The 21,957-nt window shown below is 41.1% G+C and overlaps 1 protein-coding gene across 2 annotated transcripts in view; it reads right to left on the reverse strand.

Moving 5' to 3' along the window:
- pals1a (protein associated with LIN7 1, MAGUK p55 family member a) overlaps positions 1-21,957 on the reverse strand; it is a 74,709-nt gene that overhangs the window by 11,842 nt on the left and 40,910 nt on the right. For both annotated transcript variants that reach the window (XM_084380844.1, XM_084380843.1), the window contains exons 5-7: positions 15,061-15,168; positions 432-509; positions 151-291 (exon numbers count right to left, since the gene is read on the reverse strand). In XM_084380844.1, coding sequence (XP_084236970.1) covers positions 151-291; positions 432-509; positions 15,061-15,168 — 327 coding nt within the window. The remainder of the gene's footprint in view (positions 1-150; positions 292-431; positions 510-15,060; positions 15,169-21,957) is intronic.

Consider the following 21,957-nt stretch of genomic DNA (forward strand, 5'->3'; position numbering starts at 1 on the left):
TATGCTGTGATGAAGAAATTTCAAGTTTCCTTTGCTGAAACTGTTTTACAACCGTATTTACATTTGGCTTCATTTTGTCCTGTAGTGTGTTCACTAAAGCCAAAGGGTCTCCACATAACTGACAGGGTTTGAATGAGTGTTGTATCTTACCAGTGGTATGTCTTGGGCTTTCTCTATACGAGCTATCTTGACAGTCTCTCCTCCCCACTGGGTCAGTGTTTCTCCTTGGGTGAGCAGCAGCTCAGGCTGCATTTCCCTCTCTGCTATGCCGTCATGGGCCAGGAGCAATGACTACAAAACACACACACAAACACACACATATGACTAAGCTACATGACTGGAGCAGTGACAGTCACTATTCTTTCACAGTCACTAAGGATTCTTTTGTTTATTTGCTCTAACAGCTTTGTGTGTTCATGTGTGTGTTCTACCTGGATGTGCGTGTCGGTCAGCAGGCTGTGGAGTTCGAGTCCCTCTTTGTTTTGACTTGACTGGGTGAGATTTCCGACCTAAAACATTGGCAAAACAAAACATCATTGGTATCATCAACAAGCATGCAAACAGGTCAGGGCTGAAAAAGGTGAGAGGGATATTGGCGGGGGGCGTTCTTGCACAGTGTGCAGTCCACCTCCCCGTACTGCACATCCCCCCTTTTGAAGAACTCCACAGCTGTCTTCTCCCTGGACCGTTTGAATAGCATTGAATGTTGAAATGTTCATGTTTCCATTTCTATGGTCAATGACCTCATTCATCAAGCTAAAAGAAAACTCGACTCTGGGTCCATGAAAGATGCTGTATACATACTGTATCCAACGTCACCATTTTAGTCGACGAAAAGTTTTAGTCTAGTTTTAGTCAAAGAAAATCCAAGTATTTTAGTATAGTTTTAGTCAATAGTCTTTTTTTAGTCTTTGAAAGCAGATTGACAGTAATGTTAATCACAATTAATCTAGTCAAACCACTAGATTCATTTTAGTCTTTTTCTCACTCATCTCACAAGATTTATGTCATTATTACCTGATGAAGTAGCTCCACATGTTGAATGATTAGGAATGCTACGTTGCTAGAGGAGCAGCTGCAAAGACACGTGTTGCTGCTTTCTGTCGGCCAGTGCCACACCGATGTGAACCAAAAAAACTGCTGACGTGATGTCTGAAGTAAGATAGGTAAATAGGTTGCCAAAGATCCCACCAAATCTTATTTTTTTAAGCAGGTAAATCGACCCAGATGAAGCTACGACATCTCAGGAATAATACGTTTTATCAGGCAGGAATACATTTATTGAAACACGGCTTAACACATTAAATTACTCTGTAGTACGTTTCACCAGAGAAGCTCTGTTTGTACTCCCCGCACTTAGCACAGAGTACCGGTGTTGTGTGCTCCTCACTCAGGCGTGCGCGCACACACACACACCCCTGGCAGCAGCGCAGGAGGAGAAAAAAACTGACGCGCATCCAGTGAAGGCACTTTTTGGATTGTAATTTAAAAGTCTGTGACGAAAAAAGAGACACATTGTATTAGTAAGTATATTAATAAGTTTTTATTTGATTAAGTAGATTTCGTCTCGTCTTTTTTCGTCAACAAAAAATGCGTGTTAATTTCGTCACAGTCAGTGTTTAAGGGCATTGATTTCATCTCGTCTTCGTCTCGTTTTCGTCATGAAAAAAAACATCGTTGACGAATATTTTTCGTCTCGTCTCGTCTGACGAAATTAACACGCGTGGTGAATCGATAAGACTCCTCCAGTCTTATCGATTCACCACGCGAAAAGCTCCTTCTTCTTCTTCTTCTTCGTGTTTAACGGCGGTTGTCGTCCAGCCAAAGATACTAGTCAAATCAAATCAAATCAAATCAAATTTTATTTGTATAGCCCAAATTCACAAATCACAGTTTGCCTCAGAGGGCTTTACAATCTGTACAGAGACGACACCCTCTGTCCTTCGACCCTCGATTCGAGTGAGGAAAAACTTGCCCCCAAAAAAAAGCCCTTTTAACAGGGAAAAAAAAAAATGCGGAAGAAACCTCAGGAAGAGCCACAGAGAAGGGATCCCTCTCCCAGGACGGACAGACGTGCAATAGATGTCGCATGTACAGAGCAGATCAACGAGATCACAATGTATACAATTATAATGGATGGTTGACAGGAATGAAAGCACATAAAGAGGCATCACAGCAACAACAATGAAATGCACATGGAAATGTGATTACTAGTGATAACAGTAGTAGTGGTTAACGGTAAGGATAGTATTCGTCATGGATAGTAGTGATTACTACTATCCAGCCGTTTTGCCACACACACGCCTCTAGCGTTATGGTGGTGAATTGCAAGTCCTCTGCTCCACGCTCCCATGTATAGAAATCCATATCCGCTCCCACAGATTAGTCCTCTCACTTTAAGAAATGACTCCTAATCTCAATCTTCGGCCTTTGGTTTGAACTTGTTACCTGTATAAAAGGCACCTGTCCACAGAATCAATCAATCAGACACCAACCTCTCCATCATGGGCAAGACCAAAGAGCTGTCTAAGGACATCAGGGACAAGATTGTAGACCTGCACAAGGCCGGAATGGGCTACAAATCCATTGGCAAGAAGCCGGGTGAGAAGGAGACAACTGTTGGTGCGATTATTCGAAAATGGAAGAAACACAAAATGACCACCAATCTCCCTCGATCTGGGGCTCCATGCAAGATCTCACCTTGTGGGGTATCAATGATCATGAGAGAGGCGAGGGATCAGCCCAGAACTACACGGGCGGAGCTTGTTAATGATCTCAAGGCAGCTGGGACCACAGTCACCAAGAAAACCATTGGTAACACACTACGCCGTAATGGATTAAAATCCTGCAGCACCCGTAAGGTCCCCCTTCTCAAGAAGGTACATGTACAAGCCCATCTGAAGTTTGCCAATGAACACCTGAATGATTCAGAGAATGATTGGGAGAAGGTGATGTGGTAAGATGAGACCAAAATCGAGCTCTTTGGTATCAATTCAACTCGCCGTGTTTGGAGGAAGAGGAATACTGACTATGACCCCAAGAACACCATCCCCACCGTCAAGCATGGAGGTGGAAGCATTATGCTTTGGGGGTGTTTCTCTGCTAAGGGGACAGGTCAACTTCACCGCATCGAGGGAAAGATGGATGGGGCCTTCTACTGTGAAATCCTGGGTGACAACCTCCTTCTCTCAGCCAGGACACTTAAAATGGGTCGTGGATGGGTCTTCCAGCACGACAATGACCCAAAACATACAGCCAAGGCAACAAAGGAGTGGCTCAAAAAGAAGCACATTAAGGTCATGGAGTGGCCTAGCCAGTCTCCAGACCTTAATCCTATAGAAAATCTGTGGAGGGAGCTGTAGCTTCGAGTTGCCAAGCGACAGCCTCGGAACCTTAAGGATTTGGAGAGGATCTGCAAAGAGGAGTGGTCCAAAATTCCTCCTGAGATGTGTGCAAACCTGGTAATCAACTACAAAAAACGTCTGACCTCTGTACTTGCATACAAGGGTTTCTCCACCAAGTACTAACAAATGTTTCGATAGGGGATGAAATACTTATTTCACTCAATGAATTGCAAAATAATTTATATCTTTTATTTAATGTGATTTTCTGGATTTTCTTTTTGATATTCTGTCTCTCACTGTTAAAATAAACCTACTATTAAAATTATAGACCGTTCATTTCTTTGTCAGTGGGCGAACTAACAAAATCAGTGAGGGATCAAATAATTATTTCCTCCACTGTATGTGGTTTGGCAAACAAGCTTTTAGTTTATGCGTGACCCCCATCATTCACTAATTGACCATTTACATCCACTAGGTGCTGGTTAGCGACTAGCTTACTGTCATTCATTCCTCACAATTATTCAATTTCACTTTATTCATCCTTTTTTAAAGAATTAACTTCACCACCATGTTGTGTTATCAATCTGATAATTTACTTGAATCTAACAATATTTGCAGTGGCAATATAACTTACATTTATGACAATCTTTCATGAATCTTGTCTACATAATCATTTATATCTCTGAGGAAATCTGTCAACTGTCTTTGGTTGACAGCTGTCACACGTCATGGTGCCCCTCAAGCACAGTAGGCCGGCCTCCAGGATAAAGAAAAGAGTCAGTTCATGTGGAATACCTACTGTCATTATATCAACACGGATCAACAGAATGTTGTTTATTTCAGATTGTTTGCCCCCATATTTCTATCAAATGACTGCGTTTGCTGTAACGTTACTGTGAAGACAGAAGTTGCAGGACAGTTTTTTTTTCCTTCTGCGAGAATGATAATACTGACTCCCTGTTCAACATTGCTTGCCTTCAGTGTTGACATCTACCCGATGCTTGTTGTCACAATCGTTGAGCTGCAAAGTTCCTTGTTTATATGTTTAATGCTTTACTCTTGGTCTGGATATGAAGCTTCAGTAGTGAGAAAACTCAACTTTGGTTTCTAAAGTTATAAGACGAAGTCCTCTTCATTCTGTACTTTAGTAACTAGTGTGTGACAGCCCAAAATAATATAACATTGGTTTTTATAGTTATAAGAAGGCGTCTGCCTCTTCTCAGCTTATATGCTCTACTCCCAGGAGTGCTAATTGACCTGTAGCTAGGGCTGGGCGATATGGCCTCAAATCATATATATATATATATATATATATATTGAGCAACTCACCTCGATAACGATAAATGAACAATAAGTAACCACCCCCCCGCGCGCACAGAAATGCCACTTTAAAGGACTGTAAAACTACACTGTAGTTAAGATTTATATTATTTATTTAGTAGTTAAGAACAACTGATAAGCACACAATTGAACAGCTGAAAAGCACAGATTACTTTAAATGACAACAACTGAACAGGTTTAAAAGTATACTTAGTAAACTAAAGTAACTTAAATTTCCTTCAAACACAAAGTATTAAAAATACAGTCTCTTATAAACAAATTCTAAATATGGATATATGTGTCGGGCCCGAGCCTGATTTAAACCCGACAATTCTTAAATACGTGGTGTAACAGTCAGTTATTCAATGTAGCGCCTCCTTTTGTTGAGTGGGTAATGCAGGGTTTCCTCTACATGTAATTGATTGTGGCGCACCGCCATGGCAAAACAAAAGCCGCCACACCTTCAGAATAATGTTTTGGTTTTTTTTGTTGTTGTTTTTTTTACCTTGTTTTAATTTTGTTTTATGTTTATGTTAATGTAAATTATTGTATGAAATGTGAATTTTGGCACAAAAAATGGTGTTTTTCATGAAATGTTACGCTACGCTGCACGCCCTACTTTGAAAAACCAACACCGGAGTCACCACCTGCCTGTCTGGCTGCAGCGCGAAAGACGAAGAGAGTAGAGACGACAGTCCGATGTGGAAGGAGAGAAAAGGGTGAAAGAAAGGTACCTAAGCTGGCCCGCAGGCAAGGGGGATCGGAGACATCACAAAGCAACAAGGACGAAGCATGTACACTGCATTGTTTGTTTATTCAGAACGGAATGGATCGCAAATGAATAAAGTAATGATAAAAAAAAAAAACAAACATACACAAATGCTTGATCAAAGGCCTGGCTTGGCCTGAGGATAGTGGTGGAAAAATATCGACCCGAACCGGCCTCGGGCTTGGGCAGAGAATCTAAACTCTAAACAGATCTACTTCGACTACCGCACCCACCGCAGCAGCAACCGCTTCATCTTTTGAACCGGCGTGCTCCATTTTCTCCGTCTCACCGTCTCTTTCCCTTCTTGTAACAGACTGGATGGCGTGGAGTCACGTGACTACACACGCTGTATACCTAGTACAGCCGAGCGTCTTAAAGGGACATGAACATACCGGTAGCCTACCTACACATACAGCCAAACAAGACAAAAACGACTTTTTTTAAAAAAAAATTTAAACACCGAATGTACCGACATGGGCAAAATGACATCGGTTATCGTCGTAAATTTCGGTATCGGTAAATTTACGGTTTATCGCCCAGGCCTACCTGTAGCTATATGAAGTGTACATAGTGCATAATAATATAGACTTAATGTAAGACATAAAATACAGCCCTCTCCACTCCTCTACTCTCTCCCCCTCTCCATCTTTTCCATCTCTCCTCTCGAAAAAAACAAAAACAAAAAATAAATCATCGGCAGTGGTCACATTTCAGCGGCAGAGGTGCGTCACTACCAGATGCAAATAGGGGAAACATGAGACACTGAGTAAAACATACATTTTTAAAACATAATTGGATAGTTGTCTTATCCTTTTTTGCAAGCTAACACCTGAAGCCAGCATGGCCACATTTCAGAGCAGCCTGGATGGCATTAGCAAACAGATCCAAGCCCTGCAAAACGAACTGAAAAAGGACCTGAAAACATTCAAAGACGAAATTACAGCGAGAAATGAGCCGACAGAACTCAAAGAAGACATCGATCAGAAGTTTGCAAAAATAACAACAGACATTGGAGAGCAAGATGAGAAGATAAGTGCTGCCCTGACGTGCACAGAAGAAATCAAGTCGTGGAGTCATGAAGCAAACTGCACTGCACGAAATAATGCAAGAGCAGAAAATGATAATGGACAAACTAGACAATTTGGAATCAAGGTCGAGACGGAATTACTTACGGATTTATGGCATACAAGAGGAGGCAGAGTCAAAGAGCAACTTGGTTGCACAGTTTATGGATAAATGACTTCGTGAAGAATTTTCTATAAACTTTGACCTCCAGATTCAACGCGCGCATCGAGCCTTAGTCTCAAAGCCAGAAACTGGCCAGCCACTGTCCTCAACTTCCAGCAGTTTACTGTGAAGGAAAAGCGTGGGAGAAGAAAACAATCACCCTTGGTGGAAACCGGATATATTTGACCACAACTACTCAGAGAGGACGCTACAACAACGCAAAGCATACTCTAACATCAAGAAGATCTTAAAGAGAGAAGGCATCTGCTTTCAGACATCTCTTAATAAGATGGGCCAGCGGAGTGAAAATCTATGGCAGTGCAGAAGAGGCAACCAGCGACCTGTCGGAGAGAGGATGCGATGTGGATAACGTGGGGATCATTTATGACATCTCTTTATGGAGGTCACTTTCTTTGTATGTAGCTAAAATAAGCACTAAACTGGTTCTGAAAATGTTATTTGTTCCTGAACGTTCAACTGAAAGCCTGTGGGGGAATCATCACAAAGTTAACAGAACTAATATTGTTTATGGATACCAAACAAGAAGAAATTAAATTCCTTTCTTTGAATGACAATGGCTTAGGAAAGTCAAAAGAGCTAAAATAATGACCAAACTTAAAAAGGAAAAGACACAGATAATTCTCCCCCTCCTCGACCTGCGTTGTTTACACCGCTTCATGTTAGGAGACAGCTGAGCAAACTCCCCACCGGTAAGGCTGCAGGCCCTGACGGTGTCAGCTCACGGGTTCTCAGAGCCTGTGCCAAACAGCTCTGTGGAGTGCTTCATCGTGTCTTCAACATGAGCCTAAGCCTCCAGAGGGTCTCTGTGATATGGAAGATGTCCTGCCTCCTTCCAGTGCCAAAGACGCCGCAGCCCAATGGTTTCTCGGACTACCGACCGGTGGCACTGACGTCACATATCATGAAGACCCTGGAGAGACTCGTCCTGGAGCAGCTCAGGCCTACGGTCAGGCCGCACCTGGATCCCCTCCAGTTCGCCTACCAGCCCCGGATTGGAGTTGAGGATGCCATCATCTACCTGCTGAACCGTATCTACGCCTACCTGGATAAGCCGGGGAGCACTGTGAGGGTCACGTTCTTTGACTTCTCCAGTGCTTTCAATACCATTAGGCCTGCTCTACTGGGTGACAAGCTGACGGCGATGCTGGTGGATCCCCCCCTTGTGTCCTGGATTGTGGATTACCTCACTGGCCGACCACAGTACGTGCGCTTGTGGCACTGTGTGTCAGATGCAGTGGTCAGTAACAACCAGGGCCCCGCAAGGGACTGTCCTCTCTCCTTTCCTCTTCACCCTTAAAACCACGAACTTCAGCTACCAGACACAGTCTTGCCATCTTCAAAAGTTTTCTGATGACTCTGCTGTTGTTGGATGCATTAGCAAGGGTGAGGAGGTTGAATACAGGGCTGTGGTGGACAACTTTGTCACATGGTGTGAGCTGAACCACCTGCAGCTCAACACAACAAAGACCAAAGAGCTGGTGGAGCTGGATTTCACCCGGATTGTTACGTAACAGTCCGGGTGATTTGAATACTCCAGCCCTCGCGCTGGGTATCTCCTCCCACACTACGCCAGCTACCTGAACGAGGATCCGCCATTTTCTCGTTCTTGCTTCGCTTGTACGCGACAGCATGACCGCTACCATGTACAACCCGAAAGCCAAGCACTGCTGCTCTGTCATCGGATGCACGGATCCTCATGTTTCGCTACATCGCCTCCCTACCAAAGAGGATATCAGAGCTAAGTGCCTTCATTTCATTTATCAGGGAAACGTCCCAGCTTCAGTGAGCAAAAGCGTTATGGTCTGTGCCAGTCACTTCACGCCGGACTGTTTCAGCAACCAGGGTCAGTATAACGCTGGCAACGCCACAGATGATGGAACTGTAAGTATTTATTTAACAGTGTAGTTTGTGTTACTTTGGCCGTTTAGTACACAAGCTAACGCTAACCGTCGATGTAAATATGAGGCTGAACTACAGTACATGTGAAGTTATCAACGTTGAACACGCAGAGGAGACGGTATGAAATGGTCTCAGTTGTTAGTGGACGGTGAGCTCCTGTTCCGCCGTGAACACGCAGAGGAGACGGTATGAAATGGTCTCAGTTGTTAGTGGACGGTGAGCTGCAGAAAGCAGGTTTTGGGAAAACTCTGAGTTTGTTAACCCTGAGATGAGAGAAACTCTTGAGTTTTCAGTTCCAGAAAGAGAGGTAACTTAAACTCTGGGTCTGTTACTGCGGTAACTTACTCTGTGAACCTAACCTGCTCACTGGCAGGTTTACCTGAAGAAACCCTGAGTCTGACGGAGCTGTCTGACAGCGGCTGTCCTTTCCTTCTCAGTCCGATCATGTTGAAGCAGAAATAATTCACATAGTTTTACACCAGGAGGAGAATTTAGATTCATTTAGATGAGCTCTCACTCCCTGACGAGGACTGAACCGAACAGTAGACCGCTTCTCATCAGTCCGTCGTTTATATTCTCCGGCCGCACAGTGAATATCAGGCTACACGTCATCGCTGATGTGCTCTCAGGTCTGAACAATCCTCTTCGTTTTTTTTTTTTTTTTATCACTTCGCAGGTTAGTCAATCACCTTCCAGCAGCCAAAAAAAGAGAAATAACTCACATTTCATTTGGCTTTCTTTATTTCCCACAGATAGCGACAAAAGTAACCATCAGTATATATATCAACGCAATTTCAAAGTTGGTGTTTCTAGTTTTCCGCCGCATTGAGTATAAGATTAAATGACTTCTAGTTCAATCTGTAGACAGTAAGTGTGTGTCTGCCTCTAATGTTGGGTCCTGGGGGTGAGTGACGCCCTCAGCCTCTGGACACCCAGCGACCTGACTCAGGACTAGCTCCTCTGCCTCTGGCGGACGTGGTGGGGGTGGAGGTGAGCACCACTTCATGTTCATCTACTCAGCAGGATGTTAGGACACAGATGTAGTAGCTTTTACCACCGACAGATGCTGTTTAACACACAAGTTACAATATCCACTGAATAAACTTTTACTTTGTTTAATATGTGAAATAAAACCAAAGTGAGGAGCCATCGTGAGACTGTTTTTATATTTCATTTTCAGCCGATTTAAATAAAATAAAATAAAACATTGAACAACAATCAACCACTTCCTCAAAGGCTAATATAGAAGAAAGTGATGTTAAATTCAAAATGAAAAGACGGCCGCATCTAAAACTCTGTCAGTGATTTTTATTACGGTCGCAGCCGTGTTACTTTTTTTTTACCCCCAGAAAATGTCTGCTTCCTGTTTTCTCCCCTGTTGCCATGGAGAATCACAGTATCGGAGCTCCACTGATGATGGCTTTTTACTAGTCGTCAGGCACGAGCTCAACTCAGAGTTCACATACTCAGAGTCGACTAACCTAACTCAGATCAGCTGTTCTGGAACTGAAAACTCAGAGTTTCACTTCACAGGGTAAGTCAACTCAGAGTTCAGGGTTAGCCTCAGAGTTTGTTGAACCTCCTTTCTGGAATACCCCCCAGACCTGAGAGTACCAAAACGTTAATCGAGTAAAGCAATCACTACTTTGTTTTGGATCTGGAGACAGGGGTTACCTGCTACATGTCTGCTGTGCTACTATCAGTTATATGCAGGAACGGACACAGAAAAGTTGCGTTGCGCTGTGTATTGCTCGTTGTTGTTGTTTTTTCTTTTTTTTCTTCGTTTTTTCCCCTCAACTTTATTGAAAGTTGCTGTGTATCGCTCGTTGCCTTGGTCACGCGATGCTGTCCTCACGTCTTCCGCCCGGCAGGAAGAGGTGGGCGGCGCACACAGTAGCTCAGTAGCATTAAAGGGAAAGGCACTCAAACCGGCCGCTTAGAGCAGGGCTCTGAAACTGGTGTGTAAACAACCCTGCTGTGCTCAATCCTTCGTTTTTTTCGACCAAAGCATGTTACTAACATTCCATTTAGACACCAAGGACCCATGTCAACAAGCAGAAATGAGCATAATATGTCACCTTTAATTGTTCAGAGAAGACTATGGACATGGTTTGTTTTGTTGTGAACTTGAATGTCATCTTCTGTAAAGAAGACTGCAGTTACAAAAGAGAAAACTAGATGGCAGGTTATGTTGTTTAAGTTTCCAATTGACTGAAGATATAAGTTATTGTTACATTACGTTGTTAATAAATGTTTTAAATTTGACAATGTAGTGTGGTACATTGTGAACAAAGGTCAGATATTATATTGCATAAAAGTCTAGTCTAAAAATGGCATAGCAACCTGTGCTTAAAAACAAAACAAATGTAAAAATCGAGAATCCAATCGAACCGTGACCTTAGAATCAAAATTGAATCGAATCGAGGATTTGGAGAATCGTGACACCCCTAGTGGAAACACATCAAGCATGGCCACGCATTTGAAGCAACATCACCCCGGTGTTTCACTGACAGGAGTGAAAACAAAGGCTTATCACCGCCGGCATTTAAGCAGCCCCTTGCTGCACAATCTGACCGGGCTAAAGCCATCACAAATGCTATCGGTGTGTTTATAGCCTTCTTATATTGCACTTTAAGTTGTTTTTCATTAATAATGTTAAAAAGAAGATATTATGCCTTGTGCACTTTAAATTGATTTTATACATTTTAACAAGTGTTTTACATAATAAACGAAAGACAAAGTTATGTTTATTTGTCTTGTCTTTTTTTTTTTTTTTTTTTTTTGCTGATCCGAAAAATGATCCGATCCGTGACTCTGATCAGAGAAACGATCCGAACCGTGAGTTTTTTGATCCGTTGCACCCCTAGATATCAGTATTAAATGTCGATTACAAAATGTATGCTTCAATTATATCAAACAGGCTCCAAACATTTGTACCAGACTTGATTGACAAGGATCAAAGAGGGTTTGTTAGGGATAGACAAACGCAAGATAATATTAGAAGAAAGTTGCATATTATAAGTAAAATACATAAAAATAACATACCAGTGGCTTTGATCAGCTTGGACACTGAAAAAGCATTTGATAGTCTATTGGGAATTTTTATATTTAACTTTGGAAAAATTTGGGTTCAACACTAAATCAATTCAGTGCATCAAGTCTATCTATAACAACCCCACAGCTAGAGTAAAAGTCAATGTCTCTCTTTCAGAGAGATTTGATTTGGAAAGAGGAACCAGACAAGGCTGCTGCCTTAGTCCTACGTTGTTTGCCCTATGTATCGAGCCATTAGCCCAAATGGTCAGACAAGACACCTCAATAAAAGGAATAGAAATTAATAAACCAAAACATGTAATAAGCTTGTTTGCGGATGATATTGTGATCTATTTAGAAAACCTAGTGAATTTACGCAGCTTACACAAATTCTTGGAAAATTTGGTTTGTATTCAGGCTATAAAGTAAATATACTCAAAACTCAAATTCTCATGTTAAACTGCTCGTCAAATCAGGAACTTAAGGAATGGAAAATAAACTGGGAAGCAAAATCAATCAAATATTTGGGCATAAACATAACTAAAGACCTTTCCAAATTATATAGAAGTAACTATGAACATATTGACAAAAACCGAAGGGAAGATATTGACAGATGGTTCACTTATCCACTGGGATTAAATGGATAAATGTGATTAAAATGAACACCTTGCCACGTCTGTTATATGTGTTCTTATCTCTGCCTGTAGATATATCAAAAGACCAATATTTTAAATGGGATAAGTGCATATCAAGATTTGCGTGGGGAGGTAAATGACCAAGAATACGTTATACTACACTATAACTATCTAAAGACAAAGGGGGAATGGCACTTCTGAATCTAAAAGAATACTTTCATGCTGCGCAACTGCGCCAATTAATTTACTGGTGTAATGAAGGTTATGTAGTTTGATGGAAAGATATTGAAGTTTCTACTTTAAAATACCCAATTCAAACAAGTATTGGGGAAACAGAGACCCCCACTTACATAAAAGAGGAGTATGATCTTAACCCAGTGATATCCTATACTTTAGATACATGGTATTCCACAGTGAAACAACTAAAATTAGGAAAGGAATTAGGACTACTAAAATGGATTGGAATCCTATGCTGCAAATTTTGATGACAAATTCATACCAAGAAAATGTTATAATAGATTTAAACATTGGGCAGAAAAGGGAATTACAGCCATATGCACAACTATTAACAGGGGGGAACTAAGAACTAAAAAACACATATTATCTAACTAATCAGGACCTATTTAGATATCTACAAATGAGGGACTATTACATCAAAAATATTAAAACGAATGAGGATAAAACACATCCTATCATAAAGGTACTTGTACAAGCTTATAGCAGTGCTATCCCGAAAGCAGTGTCAGTTTTATATCGTTGTTTAATGGACTCTAGAATAGATTCAACACCATATGTTAAAGCCAAATGGGAAAGGGCGCTGGGTGATGAGATTCCAGAGGGGATGTGGTATGATATGTGGAAAACACAACAAACTACAACACAATCACTGAGATTTAGAGAATTTAATTGGAAGAATCCAATTCGTTATTTCATCACACCTAAAATTAAAAGTAAACAGATGAATGCTCAGCTGGAGACAATGTAACCACATGAATCCAGATCACACACATATTTTTTGGAAATGCACAAATATACAGCCCTTCTGGAGTGATGTTCATTCAGCTCTCTGTGGTGTATTGGGATATGTAAATCCTAAATCTTGTCTTGTTCTATACCCCGGACATTTGGAAGGAAGTGTACATGTAGGAGACCAGTATTTGGTCAAGATCCTCCTGGCAGCTGAAAGGAAAGCGGTTACTAAGAACCGGCTTAAGACTGACGCTCCAAGTTAAAAACAATGGTTGTTAATTATTGATGAGATACTTGTGATGGAGCATCTTACATACAAGCTGAAAATGAAAGAAGATCTCTTTATAAAAGGCTGGGGGAAATGGTTGACATACAAAGAAAGGCATGGTCAATAAGGTGGCCTGAACACATACTGACACAACTACACTTGTTTGTTTGTTGTTTTTGTTGTTAATGTTTTTCTTTTCCACTCCTTATCTCTGAGGAAATTGTTTTGTATTGTATTGTTGTTGTTGATTACTAAATAAAAATTGTAAAAAAAACCAAAAACAAACAAGTTAACTGGTAACAGGTGAAGGTATCATGATTGGGTAAGAAAGGGTCCTCAATAGGCTCAGTTGTTCACGAAACAAAGTTGGGGCAAGGTTCGCCACTTTGTCAAACACAGTAATGAACACAGTTAATTTGCAAATGACTGCAATCTGTTTTTAATTACATTTTATACAGTGTACCAACTTTTTGGGAATTGGGATTGTATGATATATTATCAACTGCAGAAATTTCTGAACATCACAGTGTCATTATGCATTAAGAGATTATCTGCCATATTCTACCGCTGTTAAATGCTCTTACTCAAAATTCACAGTTAGCTTAATTGATAATCATAGGTTCGTCTAAAGCTGGGCTCAGGTTTAAATCCGACAAAGAGACATCATATTGGAATACCAATGTATGAAATAGCTAAGGAGAATCAAAGACTTGATGTAGCTGGAAGAACATTGGTGAAATTTCTACCTAATTTCAAAATGGGTAAGGATTTAAGGTTGTTCCAATCTGCCCTTGGCCTAAAATAATCTATAGCTAGGAGGACATAAGTTATGAAATAGACTATATTGAAGTATTTTGAGAGCTTGAAATTGTCCTGCCCACTGTGACTGTTTTTAATTTAATCATTTTTTCTCCATTAACAATTACAAAGGAACATGTATCTGGGAGTGCAGTATGAACCGCAGCTTTTCTTCTCTAAAGACAAATGCAGAGCAGGGGGAGGGATGCCAACATGGAGCAGAAATTATGTGCTGCTCTTTAATAATCCCACTGAAATGAGCCATGAATAGCTCTCACAGCTTGCCAGCTCAACACTGTGGAGGAAAAATCATTGCAGCACTGATCGATGTAGCATCCTTGAAGTTGGCTTAGCTTGAACTGCTTATCATCAACCCGGTGTCATCAGAGTTAGATTCTCTACTTTGCTTTAATAATTAGTGATGTTAATTAGTCTCTCTAATGAATTAAACAACATTTGAGCAAAAACTGAATGTGGTATCATGCATTGTTTTAAAATATGATCAGTGAACATGATATTGGCTGACAGGAATGCCTTTATGTGTGTTTGCATATACACAAGTATGTGTAATTACAAGCACTGTCAGCACTAGTGTTTCAGTTCTAATTGATCCTGAATAGAGCTGCTCTGTCTCCAACCTTGTTATTAGACACTTGCTGACCTGGGCTGTTGCTCTGTGTGTGTGTGTGTGTGTGTGTGTGTGTGTGTGTGTGTGTGTGTGTGTGTGATGACCATGATGAATATCTATTTCAAAGACAACATACAACCATGTGTTACCTCCATGGCCAGCTGAAGTGCCTGCTGTGTGTGTGGGTACGGAGGCGAGGGTCGGTGCATGCTGGTGGCCACAGCATTATGGATCTTCAGCGCTGATTGGAAGTCAGACTAAAAGGGGAAAAAAGATAGATTACCAACCATTACTGAATAAAGAAATGCTGTCACCTCACTGCTAATCAAACTGAAACTGAAAATTCAATACATTCAACGGAGTGAGTTTAAAAAGAATCATGTTCCCAACTCATCACTTCCCATCACAGAACTGATATAGTTTTGTAGCTACAAATACAGCTTTTAGTTTCCAATACGAAGCATACCTGCATGTTTGCTGATAGTTCAGTATCTCTTTAAAAGGTGTACTTTGTAAGATCTGGACATAATTTAAGTTTAAAACATTCAAAAAATTAACTGACCCTATCAAGTGTGAAGAAGTAACAGTTCTGGCATTATGTCCAAGATGTTATCCAAAGCTAAGCAGCCCGAAGCAGCCAGGACAGATCGTCCCTTCTGTAATATGTTCATAAGTCCTCCTGGCCTGAGGGGCGATAGTGAGTCACTGTAGCCTCTAGCGTGCCACAGGAAAGGATAAAGAAGTCTAGCTGGCTGGAGTGAGATACCGCTTACAGCCTCAGTAAGTTATCCAGTAAACGAAAAGATGCAGAAGCTCCAAAAAAAAAGAAAGGCTTTTATAATGATCTCAAACAGCTGCCCCTAAAAAGAAACCACATCCCTGGCCAAGAAAAGTAGTGACTTAAAAAGAAGCTAGACAAGAGTACATTATGTCTGGGCTTTCCAACACTGGAGACAGCTGTGGCAGTAAAAAGATGAACTTGCAACGTTTCTCTAGACCAGTAAGTAACATCTAACGTTGTCTGTTTTCAGAAACATATCTTTTGCGTAACTAATGACAACACAAACTGTAACAGCGTGATGTGAAAACATTATAGCTCACTAAGCTTCAGCAACGGCAAAGTGACATGAAAACAAACGTGGACACAAACACCACACGTGAAGATCATAAGATAGCAGTCTTATTTTGACCAGCTGTATTCTTGCTCTGCTGTTGGTTATTGATTACTTTTATTTATAACAGATGACTGTAAATTGCAATTGTACAGACCCAGTCACATCATCATTCAATTCATCATATTGTAATGACCTGGCATAATGGTTATGAGACTTATGTATTTGCTATACATTTTTGAGGACATTACAAGGTTTATTACGTGTATCTAACTGCAGCAATGAAACTGTTAGATATTGTGTAAAGTTAGTAAATCACAAAATTCTTGCTCCAGGAATGAACAAGGAGCAGTTCTGGCTTCTACCCTAATGAAGAAACAACCAGGCCTGCAGAGCTGGAAGATCATGCTGTATCAATCATTGAACCGAGTGACATTGAAAAATAGGTGTAAAGTGGCTGAAGATCTCATTTAGTTTGTAAGTAGTAGTAGTACCTTTTTTCTCTGCAGTCCATGTTTCCGCAAGGTGACAATATAAAACCATAAGTTTTGTGCAAAACAGTTCCTTACTTTCTTCCTAAAAGAGGGCAGATGGCCCTGTGATGTATATATTATGAGTACTGACATCATCTGAGTGAAATAATTAATAGATCCTGTCTGTGAAATCAAAAATAAAGATCCTGCTAATACTATCTTACATGTACAGAGAGCTTCGTAAGGGAAATTCTCCTTGTTGAGGTAGAGTTGCTAATTCCCTCAAGAATTTTAGACTCGGGTAATCAGATCTCTTTAATACATGCAGCATGGGGAGGAGACCCACAGTGTTCTCTCCAGTCTTCCAAATGTTAATGACTTAAATACAACAGTATAGGGGTTACATACTTTATGACAGTTGTTAATTACTCCTTCCCCAAACAATGACCCCCTGATGTTTGCCTTTCCCAGGGCAGTGACCCTTTGATGTTTTATCGGACAGTAAGTGTCATCCTATCTACCGTCCTCTTAACACCTCAGGTGAAGAGAACTGCCCCTCATATGACTTCCTGACCTGTTCTAATACTAACAAACCCCTACACCTTAGGTGAAGGGGAATTTTACCTCATCTCACGTCCTGATATGTTCTCTACCATACATTGATTTCTGAATTCAAAACTATTTAATTCACACACTACAAAAAAACATTCAAAACACAACATAATTCACATTGTATATACCTTAGCCTGATCATATCACTGTTTCACACTGTATAATAAACACAGTCCTAACATGTTCCAATAAAAACCATGTGTCTGAACTAAACCAATTGCCCTGCCACATCTTTGTCTTTTTATTGTAATTTTAGTGACCACTACTGCACTGATATTTTTGTAAACTGGCAAAACATGTAAAATGGCAAAACATGAAAGGCTTATTGTGTTGAAAATAACTGAAATGAAATATTCCAACCTGCTGGAAAGGCTTTTGTGCCAGCTTTACTCAAATGTGGGGTATAACGGTTGTTAAGTTTACCTGCTTACACACACCTGTTTTTGTTACACCAATAGAATGAGCCGTTCTCAAAATGCAGTATCATTGTATCTCTCCAAAAGTTTTATTTAGCACTTATTGTGTAACAAGAAAGTAAAAAGAATGCAACAAGTGAGCAATGGTGAATATATGGGTAAATAAATATAAACATAGAAGTAATTATGATTTGGAAAAGAAACAAATGAAATACATGTGTGTGCATATATATATATATATGAATTAGGGCCGACCGATTTATTTGCTGGCCGATTATATATTATCTATCTATCGATAACCGTTAACAGCCGAAGGTTGGCCGATAGACGGCGATATTTACACTTTTATTTTTTCCTAATAAAATGCCCCCAAATAACCGCACCGCCATGCCCACCAGGGATATCGGAGGCAAAAGCTTTTGACAGGGTGTCATCATCAAGGTCTCAGGATGATACTTAGAGAGTGTGAAGTCTGTAGCGTTAAATCTGTCGGACTAGTTAAATAAAGTACAAGGCATAGATATGAAAAAAAATGAATGGGAAAAGCCATAAGGGGGGCGTTAGGGGGCGCTACTGAGCTATCGTGCTACGCATGAGGGCAGTTGTGGTATCGAATTAACGTACGCATGGGTAAGGAGCTACAGGCCAAATTTGGTGAGCCTGCGAACATCCTAAAGTCCCGAAAACAGCATCGGAAAAATGAAAATCGCCGCAGGCCATTCAAGATGGCTGACTTCCTGTTGCTGCAAAAATTCCGACAAAAATTCCTGCCTAAATCCTTGAGACCCATGACTCCTGCGAATTTCACGACGATCCGAGAAAGTTGTCACGGGGACACAGAGACATTAGGTGGCGCTATGGAGTCCCCTGGCCACACCCACCCCAAATCATGTTGGATTCAGAAGTGGGCGCGCACATGTGACGTATGTTCCGAGTTTGGTGAGTTTTGGGGTATGTTCAGGCCGCCAAATATGCAGTCGAGTGGAAGGAAGAAGGAGAATAATAATAAACAATCCTTACAGATACAATAGGTCCTCGCACGAGATTCGTGCTCGGGCCCTAATTAAGAGTTCTCTCCCAATTTACACACAGTATAAATACTTTAGTAAGGGTTGTAGCTGGCACTTGAGAAAGCATCATGCAGAAAACAAAATAAATCAGTTAGGACTTGAGAAAAAGAATTGTTGATGCTCACAAAGCAGGAGAAGGATATACAAAGTTATCCCAGCGTTTCCAAGTGTCAAGAACTGGAGTGAGAAGCATCATCAGGAAATTCAAAGAGAGCCACACCGTACAGAACAAGCCTGGCAGAAGTAGGAAGCGAAACATTTCAAAGACCCTGGAAAGAAGACTAGTGAGAGATGTGTCTAAAGACCCCAGAACACCTGCCAAGACACTAGTGAATGACTTAGCCAAGTCGGGAATTGTAGTTTCAACGAAGACGATCACTAGAGCTCTGCACAGGACTGCGAGGTTGCAGACCAAGAAAAACTCCACTTCTGCAGAAGAGGCACCTTAAAGCCAGACTGAAGTATGCTAAGGACAACCTGGAGAAAGATTATGCATACTGGAAGCATGTCCTTTGGTCAGATGAGATGAAACTCGAGCTCTTTAGCCATAGAGAGAAGAAAGAAGGATATGTGAAGATTTTGAAAGAAAACATCAAGCAGTCAGCAGCAAAACTGGGTCTGGGTCGTCGCTTTGTCTTCCAACACGACAACGACCCAAAACACACGTCACTCCTGGTGAAGAACTACCTCCAGAAGACCAAAGTGAACATTATTGACTGGCCTGCACAAAGCCCTGACTTGAATCCCATAGAAAATCTGTGGGGTGAACTAAAGACCAAGGTCCATGCCAGAAGGCCATCAAATCTGGAGGAACTTGAGAGATTTGCCAAAGAAGAATGGGCTGGGATTCCTCAGAAGACATGTCAGAGACTTGTTGAAAACTACAACAAAAGACTGCAGGCTGTTATCAAGCAAAAAGGACAGCAACTGACTATTAACATCAGGGGGGCTAATAACTTTGACCCTGGTAGTTTTTGGTTTTTGTGAAATAATTTAATTTCTGTGTGGAAAGTAAAATAATGTAAGCATCCAAAATAAAACTAGGATGTTTGGAAAAGCTGTGTTAAAAATTCTTTGCTCTGTTTAACAGCACTTGGGAAATACTTTCAAAAGAATTACATTTTCATAGGGGGGCTAATAATTTCGTCCTCATCTTTAAGTAAGTGTCAGTTTTGTTTTATTAACAGTGTTTACATCTATCGGTGTCAATAAATCCCATTTTGTGTAATTTCTCACTCGTGTAGTGTATTCTATGAAAACATTTACTATTTGTGAGCTGTAGGTTCGTGTTTTTGCATTTGTTGGAATTATTACTGCAGATTCGGGTCCAAAAGTTGGGGGTTGGTAGCGATTGAGAGATCTTGTTCCCATTTGGTATTTGGGAGGCATATTGCATTATCTGATGTGCTGACATATACACCGATCAGCCACAATATTAAAACCACTGACAGGTGACGTGAATAACATTGATCATCTCATTACAATGCGATGTTCTGCTGGGAAACCTTGGGTGCTGGCATTCATGTGAATGCCACTTGACACGCACAACCCATCCAAACACTGTTGTGGACCAAGTACACCCCCTCATCACAACAATACTACCCGATGGCAGTGGCCCCCCAGCAGGACGATATGCCCTGACACACCGTAAACACTACTCAGGAACAGCTTGAGGAACACAATAAAGGAGGTTGAACGAGCCATTGCCTTCTTGCTTTTCAAGGAGACCAAACTCTCAGCCAAATGTGAGGACCTGGGATCAAGATCATGCAGAAAGAATATACAAATTCATGGGATCCCAGAATAAAGATATGATTGGATTTGTGACCAGACTGATCCAGTCAGCTTTACAGCTACAGCTAAAAAATGGAATTGTGCGGGTGTGGGATGTAATTAAAAAACTGAAAGAGAAGAATAATTAAGGCTCAGTCTCCATATCCCAGACAACTAAAAGCCGCATCAGCTCTTAAGGAGTTGGGGATCCATGCTGAGGTGGAAAAAAACGACAGCCCCTGGAGGACATGGGAGGACTGGACCACTGCGCGAGGGAGGAGAGAAAGAAGTGGCCTACTGACAATGACAAACCAAGATTTGCAAGCCTTCATGGACGCGGTCTCATCTTCATGGGTGAAGTTCAACTACCACATTCCTCAGTGTGGACTGTCAATAGAGACAAAGAAAGAACAGTCAAGAGCTTGAGATCTCATCACGAGGAACGGTCGGGTGAGAAAATACTGACACTTTTGAGTGGAAGATATATAGACAATGATTGGGACAGAAAAGAAAGATTGTTTGCTCATATTTAGTGAGTACCTTTCGCAACTTTGATTAGAGAAGTTGCAAATGCACTTAGTGCTTCATGCCGAGAGAAATCGCCACGTCACCATTTTTTTTCCTCTACTTTTTCCATATATACAGTTGGAATCAAAATTATTCAACCCTCATTGCATTTTAGGTTTATTGGCAAAATTTAAATTTTTCAGGTGTTTGCAATAAACAAATTACACAAGAAAAGTTTAAATAGTTAAATAAAACTAATATTACAAGGATTTTATCCAAATTCAACACTAAATCCTACTTTCAATGACTACTGCAGTCTCAAAAATATTCAACCCCCTGAATAGAATTCCTCATAAGAGACACATTTGCAAATCAGGTGTGGTCTCAAGCACACCTGATGCAAGCAATCAAGGGCTTCACTAGTTGCATCAGGTGTGCTTGAGATAGAACACCTCAAATACCTGGACTGTTGATGGTGACATTTCATTGCATGTTAGAAATATGGCTAAGTCAAGAGAATTGTCCAAAACATTCAGAGAAGAGATCATTGCCTTGCACAAACAAGGAAAAGGATACAAAAAGATAGCAAAGGCACTGAATGTTCCTAGAGATACAGTTGGAAGCATAGTTAGCAAGTTTAAAGTTAAAAGAACAGTGGCTACACTACCTGGACGTGGCAGAAAGAGGAAGCTACCAACGGCTGCCACCAGAGTCCTGAGGAGGCAGGTGGTCAAAAACCCGCGACTGACTGCAAAAGACCTGCAGCAAGACTTGGTGGCAGCAGGCACTGTTGTTTCAGTTTCCACAGTAAGGCGCACACTAAATGCTGAAGGGCTCCATGCCCGAACTCCAAGACGTACACCACTACTGACCCAAAAGCACAAGAAAAGTCGGCTCCAATTTGCTCAAAACTATATAAATAAGCCTAAGAGGTTTTGGGATTCTGTTCTGTGGAGCGATGAAACAAAACTGGAACTTTTCGGGCCTATGGATCAGTGGTATGTCTGGAGGATGAAGAATGAAGCATATGCTGATAAGAATACCCTGCCTACAGTGACGCATGGCGGTGGCTCAGTGATGCTC

The sequence above is a fragment of the Pagrus pagrus genome (genome assembly GCF_965226575.1).
Source record: "Pagrus pagrus genome assembly, chromosome: 18".
NCBI lineage: Eukaryota > Metazoa > Chordata > Actinopteri > Spariformes > Sparidae > Pagrus > Pagrus pagrus.